Source organism: Manis javanica, chromosome 10, assembly GCF_040802235.1.
Source record: "Manis javanica isolate MJ-LG chromosome 10, MJ_LKY, whole genome shotgun sequence".
NCBI classification, from domain to species: domain Eukaryota; kingdom Metazoa; phylum Chordata; class Mammalia; order Pholidota; family Manidae; genus Manis; species Manis javanica.
In genome coordinates, this window is record NC_133165.1 from 73,365,260 (window position 1) to 73,377,816 (window position 12,557).

General features: G+C 36.8%; 1 protein-coding gene across 3 annotated transcripts in view; it reads right to left on the reverse strand.

The window, feature by feature from the left end:
• TMTC3 (transmembrane O-mannosyltransferase targeting cadherins 3) overlaps positions 1–12,557 on the reverse strand; it is a 72,612-nt gene that overhangs the window by 58,852 nt on the left and 1,203 nt on the right. The window contains exon 2 of one of the 3 annotated variants that reach the window (XM_073213341.1): positions 12,181–12,292. The exons of 1 other annotated variant lie outside the window; for it this stretch is intronic. Coding sequence is in view for 1 of the 2 variants with exons in the window: in XM_073213340.1 (XP_073069441.1) it covers positions 12,174–12,178 (5 nt within the window). In the remaining variant the exon portion in view is untranslated. Of the gene's footprint in view, positions 1–12,173; positions 12,293–12,557 lie in introns of all 3 variants that reach the window. One more of the 3 variants, XM_073213340.1, reaches the window with a different exon arrangement.

The window sequence follows — 12,557 nt, forward strand, 5'->3', positions numbered from 1 at the left end:
TGCAGTTTTAATGGAAGACAATTTAGCCAAGTTTTATATGTAGCTGATTAAGGGTATTTAGTCCTTTTAATTTGAGAAACTTGTTTTATATATATATATATATGCAAACACACACACACATACACACATATGTATATAAACCCTGACATGTAATTTTATAAACAGAATAAAAATTTTAGGTGGAATCTAAAGGCTTAAAGAACACAAGGTTATAAAATGTTACTCTGAGAAACTTTGACAGATTCCAGAATTTCAGCAGGTGGTACGTTATAGGCACTTTAAGTTACAACAGTTTCATTCAGTAATTGAAATGCTCAGATCCAACATAAAAATGAAAACTCTCAACTTGATTGAACTTTGGGGATTGTCCTGTGCTCCAAGCTTTCAAAAGAGAGGCCTCTGATCAGGGAATGAGGGTACAGTCTATTCTTTTAGAGATGATAGTACCTTACTTTTCTGTTAAACATAGTTTTTAAACACAATAGCATTAAAGCAGAATGAAGAGAGAAGAAAAAAAGGAAAGCAAAAGTGTTTACTTGACCACTATATTCAAAGATGAGACTCTCATGAGTGTTACAAAGTTCTTCAGAAACAAAACCACACATTATCGGGTACCTAAAGTTTCCTTTACCTCTATTTCATCTTCCTTCTGAAGGAAACTGGTGATATTCAGGTTTTCTTTATTGAGGTCCTTTGTAACCACTGCCTGTACCACTAACCTCTACTCCCACAATTGGTTCTTTTTTTGGGCAGAACCTCAGATGACTCCACAACTGAGGTCATAAGCATATATTAGAACTAGCTCCCTCTCTTTCTTTCATTAAACTCCCTTGGGTAACCTTTAAAATTTCTATTATGTTGGCCCTTTATAAATTGGGTATGCGTGAGGGGTTTAAGAAGCACAAAGTGGGTTTAACGAGGTGCTAATCATCACTGGGTAGAAGGCATTACAAAATATGTACTGTTCCTGTTGACTAGTGTTATGGTTAGTTTTATGCATCAACTTGGCTAGTCTACAGAAGTATTCAAACATTAATCTAGGTGTTGATATGAAGCTATTTTGTATATGATTAACACTCACAATCAGATGATTTTAAATAGATTATACTCCGTGACATGGATTAATCTCATCTGTTCAGTTGAATCACTTTAAAAGCAAAATTGTTCTTTCCCTGAGAAGGAATCTGACCTAAAGAGTGAAACATCAAGGCCTGCTGGGGAGTTGCAAGACCGCCAGCCTACTCTACAGTTTGGATATACCAACCCCATGATCCTGTAAGTCCATTCTTGGATATAAATATCTTTATTTAATAAGTATAAATATAAAGGGAGGAGAGGAAAATGATGGTGGCATGAGAATTGAGGCAGAAACCTCTCCTCAAAATCACATAAAACATGAAAATACAGGAAAAAATAACTAAACCTGAAAAAGTGACCCAAAGACTGCAGAGTAGACTGCCTACATCTGGGGAAAAGAGAAGACCTTACCGAAAAGGGTAAAGTAGCAGAGCTGTGATCTGACAGGACCCAAGCACTGCCCCCACCCAAGCCCACAGGCTAAATCTAAAGCTACAATGACAATAAGTACATATCTATTGATAATCATCCTAAATGTAAATGGACTGACTGCACCAATTAAAAGACACAGAGTCACTGAATGGATAAAAAAAACAAGACCCATCTATATGGTGCCTACAAGAGACTCACTTCAAAGACAAAAACATACACAGACTAAAAGCGAAGGGATGGAAAAAGATATTCCATGCAAAAAATGGAGAAAAAAGCAGGAGATGCAGTAAAATAGATTTCAAAACAAAGAAAGAAACAAGAGACAAAGAAGGACCTTACATAATGATAAAGGGGTCAGTTCAACAAGAGGATATAATCATTATAAATATATACGCAACCAATATAGAAGCATTTAAATATGTGAAACAAAAACTAGCAGAATTAAAGGAGGAAACAGAATGCAATGCATTCATTTTAGGAGACTTCAACTCACCACTTACTCCAAAGGACAGATCAGCCAGGTAGAAAAGAAGTAGAGACAGAGACACTGAACAACACATTAGAACAGATGGACCTAACAGACATCTACAGAACACACCACCCAAAAGCAGAAGGATACACATTCTTCTCAAGTGCACATAGAACATTTTCCAGAATAGATTGCACACAGGTACCACAAAAAGAGCCTCAGTAAATTCAGAAGGATTGAAATTGTACCAAGCAGCTTCTCAGACCACAAAGATATGAAACTAGAAATAAATTATGCAAAGAAAACAAAAACTCCCACAAACACATGGAGGCCTAACAACATGCTCCTAAATAATCAATGGATCAATGACTAAATAAAAACAGAGCACAAGCAATATATGGAGACAAATGAAAAAAAAAAAAAAAACAATTCAACAGGCCAAACCTACGGGATATATCAAAGGCAGTTCTAAGAGGAAAGTATATCGCAATTCAGGCATATCTCAAGAAAGAACAACAATCCAAAATGAACAGTCTAAACTCACAATTAATGAAACTAGAAAAAGAAGAACAAATGAGGCCCAAAGTCAGTAGAAGGAGGGACATCATAAAGATCAGAGCAGAAATAAATAAAATTGAGAAGAATAAAACAATAGAAAGAATCAATGAAAGCAAGAGCTGGTTCTTCAAGAAAATAAGCAAAATAGATAAACCCCTAGCCAGACTTATCAAGAAAACAAAGAGAGTACACACATAAACAGAATCAGAAATGAGAAAGGAAAAACCACTACAGGCACCACAAAATACAAAGAATTATTAAAGAATACTATGAAAAATTATATGCTAACAAACTGGATAACCTAGAAGGAATGGACAACTTACTAGAAAAATACAACCTCCCAAGACTGACCAAGGAAGAAACACAAAAGTTAAACAAACCAATTACAAGCAAAGAAACTGAAATGGTAATCAAAAAACTACCCAAGAACAAAACCCCGGGGCTGGACGGATTTACCTCGGAATTTTACCAGACACACAGAGAAGACATAATACCCATTCTCCTTAAAGTTTTCCAAAAAATAGAAGAGGAGAGATTACTCCCAAACTCATTCTATGAAGCCAACATCACCCTAATACCAAAACCAGGCAAAGACCCCACCAAAAAAGAAAATTACAGACCAATATCCCTGATGAATGTAGATGCAAAAATACTCAATAAAATATTAGCAAACAGAATTCAACAGCATATCAAAAGGATCATATACCATGACCAAGTGGGATTCATCCCAGGGATGCAAGGATGGTACAACATTCGAAAATCCATCAACATCATCCACCACATCAACAAAAAGAAGGACAAAAACCACATGATCATCTCCATAGATGCTGAAAAAGTATTCGATAAAATTCAACATCCATTCATGATAAAAACTCTCAACAAAATGGGCAGAGAGGGCAAGTACCTCAACATAATAAAGGCCACATATGATAAACCCACAGCCAATATCATACTGAACAGGGAGAAGCTGAAAGCTTTTCCTCTGAGATTGGAAATAAGACAGGGATGCCCACTCTCCCCACTGTTATTCAACATAGTACTGGAGGTCCTAGCAACGGCAATTAGACAAAACAAAGAAATACAAGGAATCCAAATTGGTAAAGAAGAAGTTAAACTGTCACTATTTGCAGATGACATGATATTGTACATAAAAAACCCTAAAGACTCCACTCCAAAACTACTAGAACAGATATCGGAATACAGCAAAGTTGCAGGATACAAAATTAACACACAGAAATCTGTGGCTTTCCTATACACTAACAATGAACTAATAGAAAGAGAAATCAGGAAAACAATTCCATTCACAATAGCATCAAAAAGAATAAAAATACTTAGGAATAAACCTAACCAAGGAAGTGAAAGACCTTATACTCTGAAAACTATAAAACACTCTTGAAAGAAATTAAAGAGGACACTAATAAATGGAAACTCATCCCATGCTCTTGGCTAGGGAGAATTAATATCATCAAAATGGCCATCCTGCCCAAAGCAATATACAGATTCAATGCAATCCCTATCAAAATACCAACAGCATTCTTCAATGAACTGGAACAAATAGTTCAAAAATTACTATGGAAACACCAAAGACCCCAAATAGCCAAAGCAATCCTGAGAAGGAAGAATAAAGTGGGGGAATCTCACTCCCCAACTTCAAGCTCTACTACAAGGCCACAGTAATCAAGATAGTTTGTTACTGGTACAAGAACAGAGCCACAGGCCAGTGGGAACCAGAATAGTGACTCCAGATATTAACCCAAACATATATGGCCAACTAATATATGATAAAGGAGCCATGGACATACAATGGGGAAATGACAGTCTCTTCAACAGATGGTGCTGGCAAAACTGGACAGCTACATGTAAGAGAATGAAACTGGATCACTGTCTAACCCCATACAGAAAAGTAAATCTAAAATGGATCAAAGACCTGACCGTAAGTCATAAAACCTAAAACTCTTAGAAAAAAACATAGGCAAAAATCTCTCAGACATAAACATGAGCAACTTCTTCATGAACATATCTCCCTGGGCAAGGGAAACAAAAGCAAAATGCACAAGTGGGACTATCTCAAGCTGAAAAGCTTTTGTACAGCAAAGGACACCATCAATAGAACAAAAAGGTACCCTAAAGTATGAAAGAATATATTTGTAAATGACAGATCCGATAAAGGGTTGACATCCAAAATATATAAAGAGCTCATGCACCTCAACAAACAAAAATCAAATAATCCAATTAAAAAATGGTCAGAGGAGCTGAACAGACAGTTCTCCAAATAAGAAATTCAGATGGCCAACAGACACATGAAAAGATGCTCCACATCACTAGTTATCAGAGAAATGCAAATTAAAACCACAATGAGATATCACCTCACACCAATAAGGATGGCTACCATTCAAAAGACAAACAACAACAAATGTTGGCGAGATTGTGAAAAAAGGGGAACCCTCCTACACTGCTGGTGGGAATGTAAATTAGTTCAACCACTGTGGAAAGCAGTATGGAGGTTCCTCAAAATGCCCAAAATAGACATACCATTTGATCCAGGAATTCCACTTCTAGGAATTTACCCTAAGAATGCAGCAGCCCAGTTTGAAAAAGACAGATGCAACCCTATGTTTATCTCAGCACTATTTACAATAGCAAAGAAATGGAAGAAACCTAAGTGTCAATCAGTAGATGAATGGATAAAGATGTGGTACATATACACAATGGAATATTATTCAGACATAAGAAGAAAAAAAATCCTACCATTTGCAACACCATGGATGGAGCTAGAGGGTATTATGCTCAGTGAAATAAGCCAGGTGGAGAAAGAGGAGTACCAAATGACTTCACTCATATGTGGAGTATAAGAACAAAGAAAAACTGAAGGAACAAAACAGCAGCAGAATCACAGAACCCAAGAATGGACTAACAGTTACCAAAGGGAAAGGGACTGGGGAGGATGGGTGGGAAGGGAGGGATAAGCGGGGTGGGGGATAGAAAGGGGGCCTTACCATTAGCATGTATAGTGTGGGGTGGGCATAGGGAGGAATGTGCAACACAGAGAAGACGTGATTCTACAGCATCTTTCTACGCTGATGGTCAGTGACTATAATGGGGTTTTGGGGGGTACTTGGTGAAGGGGGGAGTCTAGTAAACATAATATTCTTCATGTAATTGTAGATTAATGATAACAAAATGAATAAATAAATAAATAAATAAATAGGTAGGTAGGTACATAGATAGATAGATAGATAGATAGATAGATAGATAGATAGATAGATAGATAGACTGATAAATAGATGAATAAATAAAGTCATTCACATGACCAAGTGGGATTTATCCAGGGATGCTAGGATGATACAATATTCAAAAATCAATCAACATCATACACCACAACAACAAAAAGGACAGAAATCACATGATCATCTCAACAGATGCTGAAAAAGCATTTGATAAAATTCAACATCCATTCATGATAAAAACTCTTAACAAAATGGGTATAGAGGGCAAGTACCCCAACATAATAAAGGCCATATATGACAAACCACAGCTAACATCATCCTTAACAGTGAAAAGCTGAACGCTTTTACTCTAAGATGGGGAACAAGAGAAGGATGCCCACTCTCCCCACTTTTTTTCAACATAGTACTGGAGGTCCTAGCCATTGCAATCAGACAACAAAAAAGAAATCAAAGGCATCCAAACTGGTAAGGAATAAGAAAACCTGTCACTATTTGCAGATGACATGATATTGTACATAGAAAGTCCTAAAGAATCCACTGAAAAACTACAAGAAAAAATGAATTTACCAAAGCTTCAGGATGCAAAATTAATACACAGAAATCGTTTGTATTCCTATATACTAACAATGTACAAGCAGAAAGAGAAATCAGGAAAACAACTCCATTTACAATTATATCCAAAAGAATAAAATACATGGGAATAAACCTAACCAAGGAGGTGAAAGACCTATACCCTGAAAACTATAAAACACTCTTGAAAGAAATTAAAGAGGACACTAATAAATGGAAACTCATCCCATGCTCTTGGCTAGGGAGAATTAATATCATCAAAATGGCTATCCTGCCCAAAGCAATATACAGATTCAATGCAATCCCTATCAAAATACCAACAGCATTCTTCAATGAACTAGAACAAATAGTTTTAAAATTCATATGGAACCACAAAAGACCCCAAATAGCCAAAGCAATCCTGAGAAGCAAGAATAAAGGAAGGGATTATGGTCCCTGACTGCAAGGTCTACTATAAAGCCACAGCAATCAAAACAATTTGGTACTGGCACAAACAGACCCATAGATCAATGGAATATAATAGAGAGCCCAGATATAAATCCACACATATACAGTCAATTAATATCCAATAAAGGAGCCATGAATATACAATGGAGAAAAGACAGCCTCTTCAGCAAAGCTGGACAGCAGTATGTATGAGAATGAAACTGGACAAAATGTTGCCCATGTGATTGTATATTAAGGATAACAAAATAAAAAGAACAAAAAAAGAGAATGTCATTGGATTACTGTCTAACTCCATACACAAAGTAAACTTGAAATGGATCAAAGACCTGAATGTAAGTCATGAAACCATAAAACTCTTAGAAGAAAGCATAGGCAAAAATCTCTTGAATATTAACATGAACAACTTTTTTCTGAATACATCTCCTCCAGCAAGGGAAACAAAATAAAAAATGAACAAATGGGACTACATCGTACTAAAAAGCTTCTGTATAGCAAAGGACACCAACAGCAGAAAAAAAAAGGCATCCTACAATATGTGAGACTATATTTATAAACTACTTATCTGATAAGGGGTTAACATGCAAAATATATAAAGAACTCAGATGCCTCAACACCAAAAAAAAAAAAACCCTATTAAAAAATGGGCACAGGATCTGAACAGACCCTTCTCCAAGAAATAAATTCTGATGGCCAACAGGCACATGAAAAGAAAAGATGCTCTACATCGCTAATCACCAGGGAAATGAAAATTAAAACCTCAATGAGATATCACCTCATACCAGTTAGGATGGCCAACATGCAACAGACAAGAAACAACAAATGTTAGCGAGGATGCAGAGAAAGGGGAACCCTCCTACACTGTTGATGTGAACATTAATTAGTTCAATTATTGTGGAAAGCAGTATGGGGGTTCCTCAAAAAAATAAAAATAGGAATACCATTTGATCCGGTCATTCCACTCCTAGGAATATACCTGAAGAAAACAAAATCCCTGATTCAAGAAGACATATGCACCTCTGTGTTTATTGCTGTACTATTTACAATAGCCAAGGCATGGAAGCAACCTAAGTGTCCATCAGTTGATGAATGGATAAGGGAGAGGTGGTACATACACACAATGGAACATTATTCAGCCATAAAAAGAAAATAATCCTACCATTTGCAACAACATGGATGGAGATAGAGGGTACTGTGCTCAGTGAAATAAGCCAGGCAGAGAAAGACAAGTACAAAATGATTTCATTCATTTGTGGCATATAACAACAAAGAAAAACTGAAGAAACAAAACGGCAGCAGACTCACAAACTCCAAGAAGGGACTAGCGGTTACCAAAGGGCAGGGGTTGGGAAGGGTGGATGAGAAGGGGGAAGAAAAGGATTAAGGCGCACTATAACTAACACTTACTATATAGGCAGATCACGGGGAAGGCAGTACAGCAGGGAGAATCAATTAGTGACTCTATATCATCTCACTACACTGACAGACAGTGACTGCAATAGGTTGGGGGGGCAGTGGGGACTTGATAATATGGGTCAATGCTGAAACCACAATCTTATTCATGTGAAACCTTTATAAAATTGTATATCAATGATACTTTATAAATGATATACACATACATATAGTTCTGCTGGTTGTGTGTGTGGTCATTCATGCACTTACAGTTCTTCTGCTTAATTAAGGATGGATATCTAAAAGGAACAGGTCTCAGCTTGGAAAGCTTGTCTCTGCTACTTAAGGTCATACTCTGTAGATTAACCTGAACTTCTTAAATGATGCTCTCAGGAGGGCGTCTTAATGCACAAACCCCTTTCAAGTCTCTGCTTAATGCATATTTTTTACTATCCATCAAGCAAGGCAAACCCAGAATCAATGTGGAAGAGGTCTCAAGAGCCAAGGTAACAGAATTTTTCAAGAGTTTCCAAGTATTTTATGAGAGAAAGGGAGAGGGAGCTAGTTCTTATGCATGTCATGAGCTCAGTTTTGGAGTCATCCTAAGTTATGTCCAAAAGAGCCACTTGTAAGGGCAGAGGCCAGCAAAGGGGAGAGGGTTACATAAAGGCATAGACAGAGGGAAGCCCATTCACAGGGGTCATTACTGTACAATGTAGCACATCATTGTTAAATGTTGGTCGCAAAAATGATAGACTGGATGTTTGTATCCTCCCAAAATCATGTTAAATTCTAATATGCAATGTGATAGTATTTGGAGGTGGTGCCTTTCGTAGATGATTGGGTCATGAGAGCAGCACCCTCACCAATGGGATGAGTGCCCTTATAAAAGAGGTATCAGAGAGATCCCTTGCTCCTGCCTTGTGAAGATACAACAAAAAGATACCTTTTATGAACCTGGAAGGGGGCTGTCACCAGACACAGATACTGTGGATGCTTTCCTTGATCTTGGACTTCCTAGCCTCTAGAACTATGAGAAATAAATTCCCATTGTTTATAAACTACCTAATCTAAGGTACTTTATAGCCACATGAATATACTAAAACTGGAAACTTCAGCTCTTTTTCTAAGCATACAAGCATATTCACAACCATTGCTCCAGACGGGGATTTCACCTCTGAGCAAGTTCACTCTGGATTCGCTGAGACGGAGCGATGACAACAGAATGTTGGACATAAAAGGGTTAATACCAAGCTTTATTCTCACAGTGGCAGGTCGAGTACTAGAATCACATTTGCAAGTGTCAAGTTTGCAATTCCCCTGAGCTTCTGTCTCTGCCAACCCAACGCAGCACTGGGTGGAGCTCCTATAAAGGCTCATTGCCAACACATGTGCAAGCACATGCCTGTGAGCATTGTACGTGTGTGCAGTGGGCAAGTAGATTAGGGTCAGGTGAGGATCCTGCCTACAGAAATTTGCATTTTCCCTACAGGAAACACATATTCTGAATAGATGGGATGACTGATTTATGTTTGCTTAAAAAAGTGAAATGTCACTAAATATGTGCAAAAAATCCAACTGCAATTGAAAATCACTCATGAGCTACATTACAGAGATCCAGAACTTAATATAATTCCTCAACAGAATTGTACTGAGTGCCCACTTTTTCTAATAATCCAACAGTACAATTGTGGAAAAATTAACCTGTAGAAGAACTACATGGATCTGGGATATTTAGCTTGGAAAGTTAAGTCCTCTCAGTTCAATAATTTCATGATTTTAACTATTTTAATAAAAACAACCTAATATACTTTATTAAAGTTTGTAAAACTTTGGCCTGCAGCATCTGCAAAGTCTGCATTCCCAAGGACAACTCATCTTTCCAGTCTTTTCATGTCCACAGAAGACAAGTGGTGGCTTGCTGCACACTGATTTCTCTCCCTGAGAACACAGCAAAATGGAACATTTACTACAAATAGTGGATTTTAAATTTCTCATGGCCATGTTTTGCATTAGGTGCTTAAGAAGTAGGTTATCATTCATTTTCTCGATAAGGCAGCAAAAAAGTGAATGGAATATACGTTGACTGGTACAGAGAACAGATGAAGCAATTATAAAGGTCAAGACTTTCCTGTGAAGTAATTTTAGTCAGATAAAACTGCTCATAAAACCACAGAGAAGAAAGAATGCAAGTCCAGACAAGTGTTCCAGTAGTGAGACCATTTATAAAATTGTCACATAAATCCTTTCTCTTGGTAAAAATTGACTCATGCAGAAAATTTGATGAAAAAATAATGGCAAGTTTAAGCAATTTTCTGCAAAATTATATAGTGAGTGACTGAACTTGAGCTAAATTTTATTCAGTTAGCTACAAATATACTACAGTGCATTAGGACTTATACCATAGATAACTTGTATCCTGCTTATCTCCAGTGTGCAGCGTGATATACAAGCTCAAAAATATTAGAATGAGCAAAAGAATGAAATTTAAGCAAGATTTTGCATTTAGTCATGACTTTGGGTTACAATCTTACCTTCATTAACTATTAGGAAATTACTTGGTTTCTCTGAACCTGTTTTCACTTCAGAAAAATGAGAATAAAATTTACCATTTGACCAGGTAACCTGAGTTGCTGGGAATATAAATGTGAGGGGAGCAAGTGTAGAAAAGGCCAATAGTGACCAAACAAAACTAGTAAATGAATAAATGGAAAATAATAGTTATAAAGAATGGAAAAACAAGGTGCTGTAACAGGTTCCTACTATGAAAATAAATACGCAGTTTTAAACATAGTATATGACATTATATGTGCTCAAGATTTATTAGATTTTATCCCTAACTTCCCCTGCTAAATAAGGAATATGTAATTCAAATTATTGAGTAAACAAAGTTACATAATAAGAATATATTTACTATAGATAACAAGACTGAAGAAGCACTTTACAAATAGGGTTCCCAGCATGCCTAGAAGACAGCATAACTGTTAAGAAAATGTCTTCCAGCCAGAAAGATCTCTGTTCAATTACACCATTTAAGTTTGAGCACAGCATAAACCCACTCCAATCCCCAATTTCTTAACTTCGTTGGAAAATGAGGACAATATAAGCACCTTTTACAATGGATTATTACGAAGATTTAATGGGATAATGACAGTGTAGTAATCAAAACAGTATGGTATTGGCATCACACACACACACACACACACACACGGGTAGAACAGAATATGGTGTTGGCATCACACACACACACACACACACACGGGTAGAACAGAATATGAGCATCACACACACACACACACACACACACGGGTAGAACAGAATATGGTATTGGCATCACACACGCATCACACACACACACACGGGTAGAACAGAATATGGTATTGGCATCACACACGCATCACACACACACACACACACACACACACACACAGGTAGAACAGAATAGAAAGCCTGGAAATAAAAGACCAGAATACATTATGAAGAAAGGCTAGTCTTTCTGATCAATGGAAAACTGGAGAGCCACATGCAAAACAATGAAACTAGGACTTTATCTTACAGTACTCATAAAAATTTACTCAAAATGGATTAAAGCCTGAACATAAAACTTGAAAACATGAACTCCTACAAGTAAATACAGGGGTTAGCTCCTTGACAATGATTTTTTGGGTTTGAAACCAAAAGCAAAGGCTACAAAAACAAAAATAAACCAGTGGGACTACAACAAACTAAAAAGCTTCACACAGCAAAGAAAACCACCAACAAAATGAAAAAGCAACCTACAGAATGGGAGAATGTATTTGCAAATCATCTTTCTGACAAGGGGTTATTACCCAAATATATAAAGTACTCACACAACTCAGTAACAAAAAACAATCTAATTTAAAAATGAGCCGAGGATCTGAACATTTTTCAAAAGACATACAGATGGCTAACATGCACCTGAAAAGATGCTCAAAGTCACTAATCACAGGGAAATGCAAATCAAAACATAATGACATATTTACCTCATACCTGTCAGAACGGCTATTATCAAAAAGACAAGAAATAACAAGTGTTGGTAAGGATGTGGAGAAAAGGGTCCCCTCAGGCACTGATGGTAGGAGTGTAAACTGGTGCAGCCACTCTGGAAAACAGTACGGAGATTTCTCAAAAAATTAAAATCATAACTACCACATTACCCAGCAATTCCACTTCTGGTCATAATACGAAAGAAACGAAATCACTACCTTGAGATATCTGTACCCCATATTCACTGCAGAATTATTTATATCAGACAAGACATGGAAATAGCCTCAGTCTCTGTCAACAGATGAATGTATAAAGAAAATGTGTGTATATACACAATGAAATATTATTCAGCCTTAAAAAAGAATGAAATCGTGCCATTT